The sequence below is a fragment of the Gymnoscopelus microlampas genome, assembly GCF_963454915.1.
Source record: "Gymnoscopelus microlampas genome assembly, chromosome: 15".
NCBI classification, from domain to species: Eukaryota; Metazoa; Chordata; class Actinopteri; order Myctophiformes; family Myctophidae; genus Gymnoscopelus; species Gymnoscopelus microlampas.
The window spans coordinates 13,668,771-13,688,366 of record NC_139952.1 but is presented as its reverse complement, the minus strand read 5'-3'; the positions used below and the strand labels follow the sequence as shown (position 1 = coordinate 13,688,366).

The 19,596-nt window shown below is 43.9% G+C and overlaps 1 protein-coding gene across 1 annotated transcript in view; it reads left to right on the top strand.

Annotated features, from left to right (window-relative positions):
* The window catches only part of csmd3b (CUB and Sushi multiple domains 3b), a gene marked incomplete at its 5' end in the record, with an annotated part of 624,567 nt that overhangs the window by 105,126 nt on the left and 499,845 nt on the right, over positions 1–19,596 (top strand). Inside the window, one exon of the mRNA XM_084079659.1 lies at positions 13,573–13,795. Within this exon, the coding sequence (XP_083935785.1) occupies positions 13,573–13,795 (223 nt within the window). The remainder of the gene's footprint in view (positions 1–13,572; positions 13,796–19,596) is intronic.

Below are 19,596 nucleotides of genomic sequence, written 5' to 3'. Positions count from 1 at the left end.
CTCTCTCGCTCTCTTTTCCCAATAACTGTCTGACTGGCATTAACCGATGCAATCATTTTCCATAGACATGGACAGCTCATTTAAATTAACTTACAACTCACACACGCGCACGCACACGCGTGCAAATGTCTCATTTTGCTCCCGGAGCTTAAGCGCCGCTGCTGTGATCAGAATACTGATTGGACGGTTTGTCTGCGGGCTGTGATTTGATTGGTCAGTTACCCCATCGTCGAGGGAAGCCACTCTCTAAACATAAATGAGATTCTGAGAGATCAGATGGAATGGCCCTTTAGTACGAATCTGGTATTGCTGATGTCCTTAGAGAGACAAGAGAAGACAGGGAAAAATAAGAAAAGAGACACAGTGACAGAGAGGCAGGGAGATGGATAGATTTCCTAGCATTATCTTTTCCCCTCCAAGTCAGGCAGGCGGGTGTAATATCGGCATGCTTCTAAGGAAGGGATTAATACTTAATGTTATATTACACACAGAAATGTCCGCGCGCACACACACACGCACACGCACACGCACACACACACGCACACACACACACACACTCCAGTGTAATGAATTGGTAATTCCTCTCATATGGAGACATATCTGCTTCCGCCAGTATAGGGCGTGGAGACCCCAGGGTCCTTGAGGAAGCACCAAATCCCATTCAGATGAAGAACAGTGTCATTTCACTGTTTCCTCATTTGGTAGTCAGCACAATTTGATGCCGGCTATATCCATCATCGGATTTCCTGTAAAAAATGAGAGGCTTAGTAACAGATTGTGCTTTGTGTTCAGACTCGACCAAGCTCACTTGAAGAGGAAAATCATCTCAACACAGTAGCAGATAATTGATGAGTGTTTAGTTACTTCACTGTAGTGTTATTTCTTTCACTGTTTTTCTTTCAAATTGTATCTTAAGAACTGAACGTTGTCTTTTTTTACATTTGCGTAAGAGTCTCATTACAAAAGTATACACCTTTTAAAACAAAGAATGACTGTGACTGAGCTAAATAGCTGCTAATATAAAAGTGAAATGGAACAGAACAGAACTTGCTGTGCTTATCTAAAAAATAATGTGAGGGTGGACTCATTTCTGCGTTGTGAGTCATGAGTTTCGTGCAGCACGTCTCTTGTCAAAGCCGCAAGGTACGCCGTGTTTTGGAATCAAAGGATTCATTAGGCTTAAACGCGGGTGTCGTTGTTTCAAATAGGTTGTCTCAGTAGAAGAAATGTGCTCGCCCCAAAGTCTGAGTAAAAGACAAAGTCACTTTCTAAGCTTGTCTTTCCTTTTCCTTTTTTTGTGCTGAGTAATGAGTGGGAGGCGTTCTAGATGAGGCATCATATTTAGTGGAGATAGGGAGGGACATTTGTCACAGGTCAAGGTTCAGTTCACTTTGAATCTGGTCAATTCACAGCGAGGATTTTCGTCTTCATTTTTAAGCTTCTTTTTTATCCCGGGGAGAAAAATGTGCTGAGGTGTGCATGCCTCTCTGGCGCCCACGGTCCACTCGCTCCCAGACATTCACACCTGGGAGCTGCCTCACACAACCCCCACATTTTCTATTAGCCGGTGCACCGGCTCCTCTGGAGCAGATGGAGGCATGTGTGGTTAAAGATGAAATGCATGCATTTTGTGTGAATAAAACTTTACTTTAACCTGTTTTAATCTGTATGGTAGAGTGTGTTAATAAAGTATAAGTGATAACTAACGGAACTGTAGATAGAATGCTCGATGGATAGGCAGATAGATCGGCACGGCACAGCAGTAAAAAGTTACAGATACAGGGCATAGAAGTACAGTAGGTACAGAAGAGTAAATAAGACATCCTCAAACAAATGATTAATAAAAGTAGCAAGACATACACTCCTATACGATCCTACTGCCTGGTGCAGAACAAGAAGACACTGTCAATACATATTAAAGTAAACAGACTTATACACCCTATGCAATCAGAAAGAGAGTAGCAAGGTAATCCTGGTTATGACATCAGCACAAACCACAGGTAACGTAGTAACAGGTGACAACAGAGCGGATGCTTCAATAGTCACACAGCACCATAGTGCTACCGGGTCACAGAAAGTCAATTACTGTCGCTTCGTCGTTATACATTCTCGTGGCAAACGGCACAAAGGGCTGACAAAGTCCCTCCAGCCTCATCTTAGGGTACAGGAATAGACCCTTCCTCTTGCTCTGCAGTGGTTGGAGGTGTTCTCTGCTCTTCTATTGCACCGGCTTCGAATGGTATCAATGCATTGAATGGGAGATTATCACGTTTTATCAGACCATTGAATGGGGCGAGTAGGTGACGAGTAGGCGATACACGGACCTACCCGCGATTTGTCAGACCATTCATTGGGCGTAATCAGGAGCTACTGACCTACTTTGGAGGCGGAGCAGTCCCCACAACAATATTTACGATTCTGTGCCTATCGGTACATAACTCCAACGGCGCTGAGTAGGCTCAGGCGAGCGTCGCACCGCTCAGGACGGCAACTCGGTCGCTTTAGCTCCCTCGGTGGTCCTTCGCGGGGCTCCAGCTCGCCTGAGACTGCGCGCCTCCGTCATGGTCCGAAACCAAAACAACCAAAACCAAAACTGAAACTGAACTATTTAAGTCATCTCCGTTGGTAGGTCAGTATGTCTTGATAACACCCAATGAATGGTCTGATAAATCGCGGGTATAAGTAGGTCGCCTACTTCGCCCATTCAATGGTCTGATAAAACGTGATAATCTCCCATTCAATGCATTGATAGCATCCGAATCAGGTGTCTATTGAGCCATTTAGATCCTGTGGTCGGGTAGGAGCACTACTGGCTGCATGCATCTCAAAGCATAATATCACAACGCACGCACGCACGCACGCACGCACGCACGCACGCACGCACGCACGCACGCACGCACGCACGCACGCACACACACACACACACACACACACACACACACACACACACACACACACACACACACACACACACACACACACACACACACACACACACACACACACACACACACACACAGACACACAAGAGCATAATGTCTCCCCTGCCAAAACAGGCTTAGCTCAGCAGTCAAAATTGTGGCACTCTTGCGGGAGTACTGCATGGGTTCGAATCCGGGTAAGACTTATAAATACATTTTGTATTGTAGCTCTAACACCTAATTTGATTATTTCAATGCCTTCTCTGGACACCCCCCCACCACCCCCCCACACAATCCTAAGCAGAAAAACAACAGCATATTTTTCATGACTTTGAAACCAAACTTTTAAAAAGAAATCATTCTAATTTGTCTTGGTGTTATTCTGTGGTCTGACAAACTTTGAATACATTGCTTATAGGCCTACTCATACTGGGTACTTCCTGCTTACGGGCTCTTTAATTCAAATGAAGAAAGCCGTGAGGTTTAATATTCAGCCTATAACGAAATAATTGAGTGTGTTATTACCAGACCTGAACGAAAGGAGCGATGCTGTTTGGCGGTGGCGGGAATACGCAGTACACAGTTAGACATGTCAATTTAATGTATGTAATTTTAATTAAATGGGAGGTGCTCACAGTTTTTATATGTAATTGTCTCTCTCCAAGGAAAAGCACAGTCAGTCATTCATGTACCGTATAATATACATGAAATATACATTTACCAAAGGTGTGTTGTTCATTGGTCGAGCACGACATTGGTAATGGGATAAGCACGCACATAAACAGGGGTTGTTTCTTAAACACTGTGTGTGTGTGCGTGTGCGTGTGTGTGCGTGTGCGTGTGCATTCGTGCGCGCGCGTGCACACAGACCAAGGGAGGTCAACGAGGGCTGATTTGCAGGATTGCAGTGATAGGCTCATACACAGTAAAATCCCGACCCTTCATTTAACTCTGAGAGTGTTCAAATTCATGCGACTAAAATGGACCCTCACGGTCAGAGCTAAATGAACACTGAGGATTTCACAGTGTCGTTAAGGAAATAAGGTCAAGAAAGGAGACTGTGGTTGATGGACGTGAAATCAATGCTGGAAGAGTGAATTGATGGGGTTAATAAGTAGTCATGTCAGGGTTAGGGAGGAAATTGCGTGCGTCTGTTTCGACGTCTCTCAATGTTGACACACACCTGTGTGTGTGTGTGTGTGTGTGTGTGTGTGTGTGTGTGTGTGTGTGTGTGTGTGTGTGTGTGTGTGTGTGTGTGTGTGTGTGTGTGTGTGTGTGTGTGTAGGATAGCTGTCAGTTTCAGTCTGGTAATCAGCATAATTAGAAGGCTCTCTATTCCTCCGTCTCCTCCTCTCTGTTTGTCCTCCTCTGTCTCTGTCTCTCTCTCTCTCCTCATCTCACCCTCCCTCTCTCTGTCGTTCCCTCTCTGTCTTCCTTCTTATCTCTATTATCTCCCTCTCTTTGCCCAGTGGACCCTCCCTCTCCCCCGTTCTCTCCCTCTCTCTCCCTCTCTGAGTGATGAGTTTTAAATCATCCCTTCATTCTCTATGGAGTGATGAACGAGAGGAAATCTGTCTCTTTCCACTCTGTTTGTTCTGCTCTCTCTCTCTCTCTCTCTCTCTCTCTCTCTCTCTCTCTCTCTCTCTCTCTCTCTCTCTCTCTCTCTCTCTCTCTCTCTCTCTCTCTCTCTCTCTCTCTCTCTCTATCCCCCTCTCTCTTTCTCTATGTCTCTCACCCTGTAACCTCAGATCACTTGGTATGAATGGAGAGACATCAGAAAGTTGTCATGGACATGAACATGTAACCCAGCTTTCAGCCAATCAAGTAGAAGTGGGGAAATCTGTAGAGAACAGCTAACTGGCTGACATTGCTCTCTGCGGGTCCATTTGGTCACATTGTTATATATATATATATATATATACTGTACGTACACGACAAGTATATTTTACCGGTAATTTAAGGCCAACTGGATGCAGGCTTCTTACTAAGATGTGCATAAATGTAGCTATTAGGGCATTAACCAAAACATAGACGCCCACCTTATTTTTATTTAATTGAATTAGCCGCCACCAGAAACGCACAGACACACACACACACACACACACACACACACACATACACACACACACACACACACACACACACACACACACACACACACACACACACACACACACACACACACACACACACACACACACACACACACGCATGTCCACCTGCCTTTGGCCTGGTTGGCGGACATCATTTATTTTTGACTGAAAACGGCAAATTCCTCCACTTAGTTGAACATTATCTCACCACCGCTGATGTTGCACACAGTGGGGTCCTGTGTTCCATGGTCCACCGTACGGTCTAGTTGGGGGGGGCTACAGAACCGTAAACAGATGCCGGTTTCCCTTGCGTTGCCGCAAGGATTGCCAAGGATCTATGAACACTCCTTATCCTCGGATGAACCCCTCTACTTCCTGGAGCATAAATAACCCCCCCCCCCCCCCCCTCACAAGCCTCCCCCTTAACTTTGATCATAAAATATCAGCTCCAGCGGGACCAAGATGGATCCCTCCCTTATGGACCGGGCCAAGATGGCCGTTCGATAGGTCGTTTTCTTGCTGTGCTGTGCACAATCCTGTTTTCTGCTGTTGCGGTGTATTGTTGAAACAAAGCGGGCTGGCAGACGCACGCCTGTGTTTTCTCACAAGACACTGAAATCCTCAGTGTTTGTTTATCCATTAGTAACTCTGAGAGTGTACGAATGGAACCAAATGGACCCGTGAGAGTCCATTTGGGTACATTTGTACTCTCTTGAGATGTACTGTAACTGTGTAGTGTACTGTATGTGTGTTTGTGTGTTTCCATCTGCTCCTGTATGTTTGGTATTGTGATGGTACATTTGTGTTATTACTCTGTGTAGCCTACCTGTGTGTGTGTGTGTGTGTGTGTGTGTGTGTGTGTGTGTGTGTGTGTGTGTGTGTGTGTGTGTGTGTGTGTGTGTGTGTGTGTGTGTGCGCGTGTGTGTCGCTTTGTGTCTCGGCTCTGCCGCCTGTCCCTCCTGGTTCCTCCACGTCTCAAGTGTGATTGGTTGTGAAGGCCCGGAGGTACCGCACCTTAATTACAGCTCAGCCTGCCATTGGTCATTACACCTGTCACTGTGATGGGCCTGGAGTGGTCGCCCTAATTTGAGGGGTGGAACAAACAGCACACACATTATTACACCATATCACACACTAAGGCTGAACGATTAATCGATTTCAAACCGAAATCACGATTTGAAACCACGCGATTAGCTAATCGCAAAGGCCACGATTTTTTTATTTTTTATTTTATCATAATAAATACTTTTAATATTAATATTAATCCCAGAGCACCCGCGGGACTTGTCTCCTTCTATCCAGAGTGGCTGCCTCTCTCTACAGGGAGCGAGAGGGCAGCGCCCCCCCCCCTCTCTCTCTCTCTCTCTGTCCCTCTCATAGAGTTAGGTCCCTCGCCGTCGGCTGCGAGTATTTAAAGTTTGTCGAACGGCCGTGTCGCGCGTAGCGGTAAAACATTATTTTCGGTGCGACACAAGTAGTGTAGTAGTAGTGTTGCTCCTATCTATGTTTGTTTCTGTAAGTGTAACTTATATTTTTCCCATCATTATTAAACTATTTCTGTTGGATGCTGTGATCCAATGTAAACAATACGATGCAAAGCACTTCCTGGTCAGTGTTGCCAGGTTTTGTGAGAGAAATAAGCAACCCTGTCGATGAAAACAAGCCCAAAACAAAAGAAGCGACTATGAACTGTATCTTTGTCACTTATGTACAGTGGTGGAAAAAGTACTCAAATGTTGTACTTAAATAAAAGTATCAATACTGCAATGTAGAAGTACTCTGTTACAAGTAAAAATCCCAAATTCAAAATTGACTTGAATAAAGTAGGCCTACAAAAGTATTGGTATCAAAATGTACTTAAAGTACCAAAAGTACTTATGTTTGAAAATAGCAGATCTACAAGCTCACAACGTGTCACATCGCGGCGAGTTGTGAGCTTGTAGATCGGCTATTTTCAAATTACCTATGTATATAGGGCTAAAGTGGTTAATGTAGGTTTTATAATATTATAATTTATATCTGCAAAGTAACTAGTCACTAAAGTTCTCAAATAATTGTAGTGGAGTAAAAGTACAATATTTGCCTCTGAGATGTAGTGGAGTAGGAGTTAAAGTATTGGAAATTAGAAATACTCAAGTGAAGTACAAATACCTCAAAATTGTACTTAAGTACAGTACTTAAGTAAATGTACTTAGTTACTTTCCACCACTGCGTTATGTATTCTGAGTTTTTCACTTCCAAGGAGTAGTGGTAATACAATGTACAGTAGGAGAGGACTTTGCCTTGTGAGACAAAAAAGTGTTACATTTTAGTTGAATGTTAATCTACATAAGCTAAATACTGGATATCAGTAAATATGCTTCTGGAGCCACAAGTGAAAGACCTACTTATTTCACTGCTGTGAATTGTTTACACAAAATGGTAATTATTTGTTTAATTTTATTTTTATTTTTATTTATTGAACTTCATTTCATAAAAAGCTTCTCTTCTTGAGCCATAAGTTAATGACTTAACAAGTTCAATGTTGGGTTGTTTACAAAAATAAGCTATTTCTATTCCAGTTAAATGTTTGAATATATACATGGGAAAAAAAGTACTTGGAAGATACATGTTGGAAGCAATGAAGCAATTCATATCTTTTAGTTCTCATCCTTATTTATTAGAATCTAGAACAGTAAATAAATGGTATGTCATTTGGTAATGTTCCATTACTTCCAATTACTTTTTAAACGTACACAGTGAATACTAAACTGAAGCTTGACTTTAAAAAAATGTTTACGTTATTTTTTATTTTTTTTTAATTAAAAAATCGCAATCAAATCGCAATCGCAATATCGGTCAGAAAAATCGCAATTAGATTTTTTCCCAAAATCGTTCAGCCCTATCACACACTAACGAACACGCATGAACACGCAGAAGACTGTTTTTTTTGTATATATGTAAATAAATAAATAAATAAACATCTAACAGGCTCTCCCAGTGGACCTTGTTGCCATGGTAGTTAAGGGGGCTCATGAAGATCAAAGGCAGTGGGGATGATGATCCTGATTGGAGCTCTAAACTCAGCTGGGATCAATTGAAGGTGTGGACGTGGAGGGACCCGTCATTTAACTGTAGGCGTTGATTAGAAACAATCGTTTAGTATCACAGTAATGAGGTAGGCGTGCAGAGCTGCCATTCAGAGCGCTGCAGAGTGGTGGTGTAAAGTAAACAAGTGCATTTACTCAAGTACTGTACTTTTGCTTTACTGGAGTATTTCCAATTGTCTATACTTGTACTTCTATTCCACTACATCTCCGAGGCAAATATTGTACTTTTACTCCACTACAATCATTTGAAAACTTTAGTTACTAGTTACTTTGCAGATATAAATTATTACATTACAAAAACATACATTAACCACTTTAGCCTTATTTTATACCTAGGCTATTTATTTTAGTACTTTTACTTTTGGTACTTTAAGTACATTTTGATACCAACACTTTTGCACTTTTACTCGAGGACATTTTGAATTCCGGACTTTTACCTGTAACAGAGTACTTCTACGTACATTGCAGTACTAATACGTTTACTTACGTAAGTAAAACATTTGAGTACTTTTTTCCACCACTGCTGCAGAGTGGTGTCAGGCTTGCATGGCCGTCATCGGCAGAATTAGGCCACTTTCTCCGAGCTTGAATTTCTTTGGGAGACGGTACGGTAATGGTTTTCATTTTGACTCACCGGAGAGTGTTTGATATAATGTCTGGCTGACATCAGAGGCAGAGAGGTGACCGCGATCCTGATTTTAACAGCGAGGCCAGGAGCGATGAAAAGAAATGACCTGCATTTCTATTTTTCATCTCGGGCCCCTTTAGCACACACCGGTCTAGAGAGAGTTGGAATGAGCTCATCAATTGGACAAGCTCATGAAAATTCCTGCAGACAATACAGGGATGCCCATTCGGGTAAACTGTTTCAAGAGCATTTGCATGTCCCCATAAAATTAATGTATTATTAAATACAGGCAAATGCAAGGGACAGGAATAAGCACACATACTCGTTGATTATTACCTATTTATGTCCCTAGCATCAAGGACGTGTCTTTATTAGATATGACAGACATCGAGATTGCTTTATTAATCTCTTGATCCAGAGTTCTGTCAGAGTTTCAGGAGAGTGGCTGTCTACTTGTATAATAGCTTTAGTGTAATATCGCCAGGATCGTCAGATGTTTCACTGATGGGTTTATGCATGTGAAGGCTATTCCCCTTTGCAGCAATCTGAATAAGCTCATATCCAGATTAGAACCTGCACATGAAAGCTGATATTCTAATGTTACCCAGTCTTGCGTTTAGGTTATTGTTTGTTTTGGTGATCAGGTTCCATGCTAATACCCTGCATTAGAATTTGTTATTGGTTTGTATAGTGCCTTAGTTTAGATTGGATTTGCTGATGCATTTAAAGGCATTAACTGAGACCTGAGCAATGTTAATATGGGTGGTTCTGAGTGCACCTTCAGATGGGCAATGCTACAGTACCATGACCCGATGGCACGAAACTTTGTCATTGTAGTTGGCAAAGTAAGTCAAGTTAGTCAGAACATTTTAGTTCTCTCTGCAATTATTAGTCGTATTAACTGGCCAATACAATATGAGCAACAAGAAAAGATGGCAGAGTAAAATCTGGAGTATTCATTCAGCTCTTTAGAGTCAAATTAACATGGTCCTCATTTTACACTCTCAGACTGACCAGCTAGTTTGCCAACAAACATAATCAGTTAACTGGAAATCATTATCTACTGCTGTAAACATTGGAGTGCTCTGCTGCAGTCCGTTCTTCGCTCAGTGGGTCCACATTGTGCTTTGAATGCTTCGCTAAGGTCACCGTCTCCGCAAACAAGCAGCAATGCTGTTGAATTTACAAGCAGTCCAGTTTGGTGCCAATTTGCTTTGATGTTTGGAGGGCCAATTTGCAAATGCACCCTAAACAATGGTAGCCTACTACACAACCTCACCATGCTGAGAGGTCCAGCATTTTAAAGACAACCTGAATAGTCCTTTATTTTCTCTAATATGGCTAGCACTAGTAACTGCAACAAATCAAATTACCTGTGTGTGTGTGTGTGTGCGCGCGCGTGGCTCTTCGGGTTCCTGTGCAGGGAAAATACAAGCCTATTGCGGTTGATTTAGTTCCACCCCCCACCCCCCCCCCCCCCCGTGTCTTTCCTCTATCATGCTGCCCCCCGCCCTAACACAGAGACATAATGAAGAGCTTTGCTCATTAAGATGTAGTTCTATTTATCCTCTATCCTTCCCCAAAGAAATCATTAACTCTCTCTTTTAAACGGCTCTGCTCTGCTGTGTGTGTGTGTGTGTGTGTGTGTGTGTGTGTGTGTGTGTGTGTGTGTGTGTGTGTGTGTGTGTGTGTGTGTGTGTGTGTGTGTGTGTGTGTGTGTGTGTGTGTGTGTGTGCGGCTGCTGAAGGGTAGACCGCCGTGAGCCCCCCCCCCCCTCCCTGATTCCTCTCCTTCATCTTCCTCTCCATCTCATTGTCAGTACCAACAGCCTGGTAGAGTCAGAATGCACCGTGCACCGTCACGCTCGCATTGTCGCATTAGTGTGACGGTTGATGCACTGTTGTGGGATACAAGCAGACCGTGCATTTATATATGGCATGTGGCAGGAATCCACGGGGGCAACCCACGCGCTTTTCCTGGAGACTTGATTTCGTGGAGATTGTGAGGGTTTTCCTCGTGAGGGTGACTCACAGGGAAAACACGAAGAAGGCTAATCCCTACCCAGTGGTGGTAATCAATGACGTTCCTTTACTTGAGTCCTTTACTTAAAGGAGAGATCCAGACCAAAATACATGTGGATTGTATCTGCCTATAATCAGTCACCAACATACCTGATGCTGTTGACTTTTTTCATAGAAGCCCCTGTTCTCCATTCTGCAGACCCCTCCCACAGTTAGAATGGAGCCTACAGCATGGGGCTAATTCGGCTATTTTCGTCGCTCCAAACGTCTTTTTTTTTTCAACAAACGTCTCCATGTAGTGCTGTTGCACTCACACATGCACTGTTTGTCACTTATGAGGGGAGGGGGAGCACTCCGCGCAAAATCTCGCGTGACTCAAGAATCTCGCGAGAGTTCACACATCAGAGCCGTTCTGTAGGAACGGCAGCGCTTGAAAAAGTACAATATTTTATTTGTACTTTTGACCCTATTTCAAATAGTGAAAAAATCTGATCTGCAAGCTCACAACGCAATGCAGATTGGCTAAGAGATTTGGTGTAGAGGGAAAAAATGAGGGGGGCCTAGTATAGACTCCTGGGGGACTACAAAGCATATATGGTTTAAGTGCTTAATGACCTTTGAATAAAGGTGAAATAAAATAAATAAAAAGTCCTGATCCACATGCAGATGCTGAGGGTTGAGTGTGGGAAACACTCCATCACCCGTACAGCATCCCATTAGAAAGCTCAAGTAGTTAACTGAAGTCAGTGGTTAATGTAATGGCTAAGTGTTTCCTCTGTGTTTATGTTTTCCATTTCAAATGTAAGCTACTGTATGTCTCACAAATGTGGGCTTTGGTGTTCAATGTCCACTGTCAGACATGCAGTTAATTATAGGAAACACACTAGTAGCAGTGCCAGACCCATAGGGAGAGAGAGAGAGAGAGTTACGACACTAGCATAGACTCCCATTGGAAGAATGGAATGCGGGAATTCCCTTTATATCGCAATGAGGAAGTTCCAATGTTTGGAACTACAGGAGGCAACATCCCGCTTTGCGGCGAGATCAGAGCCTGAAGCAACTCTCTCCCTGTGTGCTAGCCAATAAGCTATAATACCCTATATATATATATGTATTCCCCACAGCACGTACACCTCACTCTCAACGTGGGGTCTGGGGAACGCCAGGGGTACTTGAGGGGGTTCCAAGCGGTCCCCGGCTAATGGTACCGCCAAAAGAACCCTTACGGGTTGATTTGTACAATCTCTGTGTTAAAATAACACTGAGGATATAGTGTAGATTGGCGTCCCAGGGTGTTTAGAATGGGGGTCTGTGGCCTGACGCTCATCAAACTCAGGGTCCTTGAAATTAAAACGTTTGAGAATCACTTCTGTACACAGCGTGCGGATGGACCTGCAGAACTTGCTTTGGTTTCCCCCCCCAACGGTGTGCAGCTCTAGCTACTGTATATGTGCCATTAATATGCAACCATAGATAAGCATCAAAGTATCTGGAAGCAGCATAACAAAGCTGACCCACTTTTTTTTTCATATACTGCTTATGCCCACCAGCTGTCACGGTGGAATAAATTGACTTTGATATACGGTACGATACCGTCACTCATCACCTGTACGGTACAGGAGGCTGTGGATGGTCAGCCCTTAATGTCATTTATAATTAGGCAGCAGTCTCTTGTGGTACTCTTGGATGGAAATTTACATTTGCGGGTCCGTTTAATAATGTATGGTTTGGGCCCAAATACAGTGGTGGAGGGAGTGTGTGCGCACGCTTATAGCTGTTGGTGCATGACTAATAATGTCAGTTATTGTAAGTCTCCCTGGGTATATCCTTGTGTGTGTGTGTGTGTGTGTGTGTGTGTGTGTGTGTGTGTGTGTGTGTGTGTGTGTGTGTGTGTGTGTGTGTGTGTGTGTGTGTGTGTGTGTGTGTGCGTGCGTGTGTGTGTAGGGCTCTGGTTCCTGTGCGTGTGTGCGCGTGCACACACTAGAGATTCCAATTAGTGTTGGTCTTACATAAACTAAGCCCAGCTGGATAAAACACAGCATGATGCCTCACACAGTAGTAGTTGCACACATTTACGTACGTACATGCGTACGCACACACACACACACACACACACACACACACACACACACACACACACACACACACACACACACACACACACACACACACACACACACACACACACACACACACACACACACACACAAAGATGAGACCTTAACATATGCATTCAGTATGCTTTAACAGCATTACACAGCATACACATACATCTACACTAATGACCACCCTCTCTCTCTCTCTCTTAGTCTTGTCTCTTTGTCTCTTGTGGTCACACTGTCACACACATTCATTATCAGTTTGCCATCAGTGACATCTTGTCACCGTGCTGAGCTACACAGCTCAGTGTTAATTTGACTCAGAGAGTGTGCAAATGGAACCAAATGGACCCTGAAGGGTCTTTTGGTTCCGTTTGCACACTCTCTGAGTCAAATTAACGCTGCGGCCCGATTGCTGAATGGTTAGAACACATACTGTACCACATGGGCTCTAATGGCTGACAACCAATCCCAGGTGTGATTAACCACTGAAGTCCTATTTTATATGCACAAATAGCTGGTCTACAAGCTCACAACGCTTTGCATCGCAATGCGTTGTGAGCTTGCAGACTAAATTATTTTATTAGAATGCATCATTTTTCATAATCGATTAAATTGATTAGTTCAATTAACTGTTGCGCCCTATACTCGTATAACTTCCTGTTCCCTTACGCCCAGCCCCACCTCTCTAAATGGAGAACAATCTCTCTCTCTCTCTCAGGTTTTATATACACGTGTGGCGGAACGCTGAAAGGCCGCAACGGCAGCATTGAGTCGCCAGGCTTTCCGTACGGCTACCCCAACGGGGCCAACTGCACCTGGGTCATCGTCGGGGAGGACGGCAGCCGAATCCAGCTCCTCTTTCTGTCCTTCGCCATCGAAGAAGAGTACGACTTCCTGTCCCTGTACGACGGACACCCGCACCCCGCCAACTTCAGGACCAGGTAAGGGGGGTTGGGGGGGCGGCTTAACGTGTTTCCGTTGAAGTGGAGAAGGAGAGAATGGGCAAGCCCAAAGCATTTTAACGCCATGGCTCAGTGGTGCCACCCCAGCCTGTAGGAGTATGTGCAGTGCTTAATTAATGCCGTAGCTCGGCTCCAGGACCTGCCTCCTGCGCTCTGGTACCTCTGGAAGGTGTCACCTCAAATGCACATACAATACAACATGTTTTTATTTAGGCTATTTATTGGTAATTCAGCTTTCACATTTCCCCCTCCATGTCTCTTACTGCGATGGAAAAGGACCGTGGATGAAATTAAACTGAGTTAGGTTCATAAATCTTGACAATAAACCTCTTTAATATTTGCTGTTAGAAAACATTCTGTGAGCCCAGTGCTCTGAGTCCTACCTCACTACGCTATTTGCGGAGAGCCCTGCAAATAACACAAAGGCCCCGCCTCCCCCTCATGTCAAAACAGTTGTCAAGAGAGAGAGAGAGAGAGAGAGAGAGAGAGAGAGAGAGAGAGAGACCACAGGAGTGAATTGACGAGTGATCAGATAATGTATGTTCTCTCTCCTCCAAGTTTGATGTCAGTAAATAAACAACAAATTTACGCAGATGCGCATCTCTCTCTTGTAGTCTGCCTGTGTTGTTAACTGAGCTGGGCAGTGCGTATATGTCTGTGTTCTGTGACCATGTGCCTGACCAAAGTGAGAGTGACTAGTGGTTAAAATCGCATTGCTCGTGAAAAGTTCTTCTATTGCTACATTCCTATGTTAATGTTCTGAATTTGATTATTTGATTATGAAATGGTGACCCTTATGCATTTTTTTGGCCAAGATTTCTGGGTCTTTTTGATGGTCAAATATATAGAAAATTCGGCCATACCTCCGCCCACACACGCGACCGGGGGATAGGGTCGGCAAGGCTGATGGGTTCATGAGCGCCGGCACCTAATCATTTCCAAATTAAGCACTGAGTATGTGCAGTGACAAATATCACCCTCCCTGCCTGTCTTCCCTCCCCCAAACACGGGCCAATTGTGTTCGCTCGACAAAGCCGGCAGCACCTGTGTGGGATTCGAACCCCCAGACTCCGCAGTGGTGGGCAGGCACTTTACCACCACGCCGCCCGAGCACCTCGTTTGGGCTGGCATTTTAACAGCTTGACAAGAACTCTCCTATGCAGCGAGTAGGACGTTACACTCTTCAAACAACTGTGCAACTGTGCAAACTGCTGTGTACAAGGTAGACTAAGCAAACCCAGTGGATATACTTTTTCTGCGCTTCTGGTGCTTCCATGTTTTCAACATGGTTGAAGTTAGTTTCCATGGAAACAGAAAAGTTCCCAATGAAAAAATATGGCTTTCATATGCACACCTCCATTAGGTCACAAAAGTACGTCCACAAATCCAATGGGGCTCTGACCGGCAGTGTGGCCAGATTCTGTGAGAGAAACAAGCAACCAGGTCTAGGAAAACCAGCCCAAAAGAAGCCACTATGGGCCACATGAGCACTTAAACATATACATCAGCTATTTGAAAATACCCGATCCCGATGCGACGCGTTGTGAGCTTGTAGATCGGCTATTTTCAAATAAAATCTTGCGGGGACATTATAATAAGCAGATCTGGCAACCCTGCTGACCGGGCTAAAACCTTGGACATATTTGGAGTGAACATACCGTAGATGACGGACGTCACAGACTGGCCGCAGGAACTCCAAGATGTTTACATTAGAGCCACGCCGTTCTCATGTTCCTGAGATCCACATGATTTTTTTTTACGGGATCATTTCTGACATCAGCGGGGGTGCGTTCGATCCCGATGTTTTTAAAAGCTGTTTAAGCTGCAGCTCTCATACTGTAGCTTCACCATCGTTCCAACTGTGGGGAAAAAAAGGCACATTTTGACAGCCTGATTAAGAGTAGCTGAGAACAAGAACTCGAGGAGAATAAAGGATTTAAGCCATGGCTAAATGTTTGGTGTTAACCACTTTCAACCCCGGTGTTCCTATTCTAGGCATGTCACTCTAGGCGAAAACAGCTGATCTGCAAGCTCTGTGGACGGCTATTTTCGCAATATTCGTCAGACAACAAAGTATGTAGGTCTTAAGTGGTTAAGGAGGAACTTCATCCTGGCATTAGGCTGATGTTGTGCTGGCCTCTACTGGCTGACATTTTGAATCAGGTTGCACTGCTGGCCACAACCCAATAATGATGTAATAATACTTATACCTGAGGAAAAGCAGGTGCTATTTCTGCACGAATAGGGTGTGGCCAGGTGAGGCTGGCGGTTCAACCTAGTTTCAACCTGCAGAGGCCAGTACAGCATTGGTTTACTAATGTGACTCAGGTTCAAGTTCCTCTTTAACCCATGAAGACCTGAGGCCGATTCTACAAAATGTCTTCTAAATACTAACTAACTAATAAAAACGTATGTTACTATGCCAGTGGTTCTCAAACTTTTTCATGTCAAGGACCCCCAAAATGATATGTATTTGGCCGCGGACCCCCATCTCAAAATATTTTGTTCCAGGGACCCCCCAGAAGCAAAGATTTGAGTTATAAATGTTCGCTTGAAAATATATATATTCAAAGATTTACACAAATGTTCACGATTTTTCAAAAATAGCAGATCTACAAGCTCTATCCTTGGCCCCCGTCCTTTTTTCCCCCATGTACACCAAATTTCTTCGCCGACACAAGCCTCACAGCGCGTTGTAGATCGCCTATTTTCACCTGTTATGACATGCCCAGAAAAGCGGCGCTAGGGTTCATGTGGTTAAAAATCAAAAGAAATCCCCTTTGATACATGCTTGGTTGTAGAAAAGCAGCTCTCTTCCCAGTATGGTGGCAGAACCGAGTTTATTTTCATCTCTGGCTATCGAGTCATTAACCCAGCCTCCCTCTGACTGTTCGCATTAGCAGAGAAAGGTTGTGGAACCTTCTGTACGGCGTGATGGCTTTTTATGGCTTACCACAAATTACCATGAGTAATAGAATAGGATGATGAGGCCTGGCTGCTGCCTAACAGTGTATGATCCCTGACTAGTGCAGAGATGGAGGCATGAAGAACTGGACAGATAGGAGAGCGGAGCAGACAAAGACGCCCTCTTTGCTCTGATTACATGATTAGGACTTCCTGCTTATCTGAGATGACAGGAAATGACACGCTGTGTGTGCGTGTGTGTGTGTGTGTGTGTGTGTGTGTGTGTGTGTGTGTGTGTGTGTGTGTGTGTGTGTGTGTGTGTGTGTGTGTGTGTGTGTGTGTGTGTGTGTGTGTGTGTGTGTGTGTGTGTGTGTGTGTGTGTGTGCGTGCGTGCGTGTGCGTGTGCGTGCGTGCATGTGTGTCCCATTCCTTCGTGCTACCTCTACCCACTATCTCTTTTACACACACACACACACACACACACACACACACACACACACACACACACACACACACACACACACACACACACACACACACAGTAATGTGGAATGGTGCAGGACTGTTTAGATGAAACACAATTAATCAAAACATGAATAATGCAGCTGTGGTGACCTGCCTGGCACACTACGGTGAAGAAGTCATCAGACATGTCCAGGATAACCAACACATTCCCCTTAGTGTGGCTTCAGAGCCAAAATCTCTCACACACTATCACATAGCATTACTGTCTAATATGTTTTATTGGTTCTCAAAGTAGGGTCTGGGGGACCGCCAAGGGTCCTTGGGGGGTTCCAGGGGGTACCAAGCAAAATGAGCAACACTTTAAACACTTGACAAATGTGTGCCTGGCACAAAATGTTTTCAAATGGGGGTCCGTGGACAAATGTATATCAATTTGGGGGACTGTGACATGAAAATGTTTGAGAATCACTTCATTAGAAGGCTGTCCAAAGGTACCCATCACAATATCAGTATGATTTATTTTCTCCACAGTCTTTTTCCCCCCTTTTTAATTGTTTTTAATTGTTTATTAATGCAAACAATGAACAAGGTCCCGCACACCCTCTAGTGTCTAGGACTTGCAAAAAAACTTTATTTTACCAAACGATATTTTGGTCCATAGACCTTCATCAGGACAAACAAGGTTGAAACGTTGTATGCTAAAATAAGGGTATTTGCAAGTCCTATCCAGTGTTTTTTTATTTTTTGCATTTTTGGACCATCCTCTTGTCCTATACGCACCTGTCGTTAACCTCTTTGGCGTGCATCGGCCCGTTTTTTAAACATTGTTTATTAATATAATAATTGTGTGAGTTGCCTAGCAGTTTCCGCTTAAGTGCGCCCATCTGAGTGTTTTCTAATTAAGCTGATAAAATGTTTTAATTACACAGATTGAAATGGTGCATCTACGCTCATTAGGTTCCTATAAATAATGTAAGTGATGGTGTTGGTCGTCGTTCACTGTGGCCAACTCTTCCATCATTCTAGTAGCATTTCCTTCATTAGGGAACAACAACAATGAAGACAGAGAGATGGAGAGGGGGACAGGATTAAAGGTTTATGTGTGAGAGAGTGAAGTAATTAAAAAGAAAGGCAGTTTGTGTGAATTTGACTACGGCATGGTGTATGTATCAGCGAAAAAGACCACTCTCCTGGTTTTCCTTTTTTTAATGAATAGAATATAATTTTGTCCAATCTGTATGGTAGAGTATGTTAATTCAATATAACTTATACAATCTGGTTGGTTGTAATTTTGTCTCCCTGCTCTTCTATTGAGACATTTAGATCATGTCAAAGGTCATGTCTCATCTATAGACACAGGATCTGACACAAATTTTGACCTGATGATCAAGATTCAATTTATCCCCTGAGGAAGCAGTCAGGTTCTATTAGATCAATGGTAAAAAAAAACAGCATTTGCACAGGAAACCGGGTTAAATCTGGGGTAGAAGAGGAAAGTTACATAGTGCAGCTTTAACAGTAAGTATATAGTAATTTAAAGAGGAAACTTAGCCACTTAAACCCTGTATACTTCGTTGACCGGGATTCTACAGGAATCCATACTTGGTCCCCTCCTTTTTTCCCTCTACACCAAGATCTCTTCACCAAAAATAGCGGATCTGCAAGCCCACAACGTGTTGTACAGTGCTCTTTTTGGCCAAATGTTCACCTACAGTACATACATGCCCAGAATAGGGATGCTAGGGCTCATGCTGTAAAAATAACACCTTCAAGAGACTTTTGCTGTGGCGGTGATTGTGGATTTTAGTCACAGAAGAGAATGCTCTCACAGGCTGTACAGAGATCAGCCCGCACAATAGAAAGCACTTCCAACAGACATTGCAGATACTCCGTTCTCTTGTTGGCAACCTTGTACAGCATGAACTCCCGCACAAGGACTTTGAGGGGCTTTGCATGCTGCTTTCACAACTTCAACTCAACTTCACTTTATGTGTGTCCGTCACAGGCTTGCTGCTGTAAGAGAGTGGGTGAAATTATCTTCCAAACAAGCTACCCACGAATTGCAGTTACGTAAATGATGACTACATTCTGATGACTTTCTCTGCTCTCATGCCGGGCCGTGTGTGTGTGTGTGTGTGTGTGTGTGTGTGTGTGTGTGTGTGTGTGTGTGTGTGTGTGTGTGTGTGTGTGTGTGTGTGTGTGTGTGTGTGTGTGTGTGTGTGTGTGTGTGTGTGTGTGTGTGTGTGTGTGTGTGTGTGGGTGGTACTCCCTGCCAAAAGTAACTAGTTAAATTACCTTTCCGTTACTTTGGTTTAATGTGAGTTAAATGAATACTATCTTAGACTGGGATCAAGTCGATTTGCAGGTTGCTGATCTGGTCTGGTCAGGGACAAGGCTTACACCTTGATGGA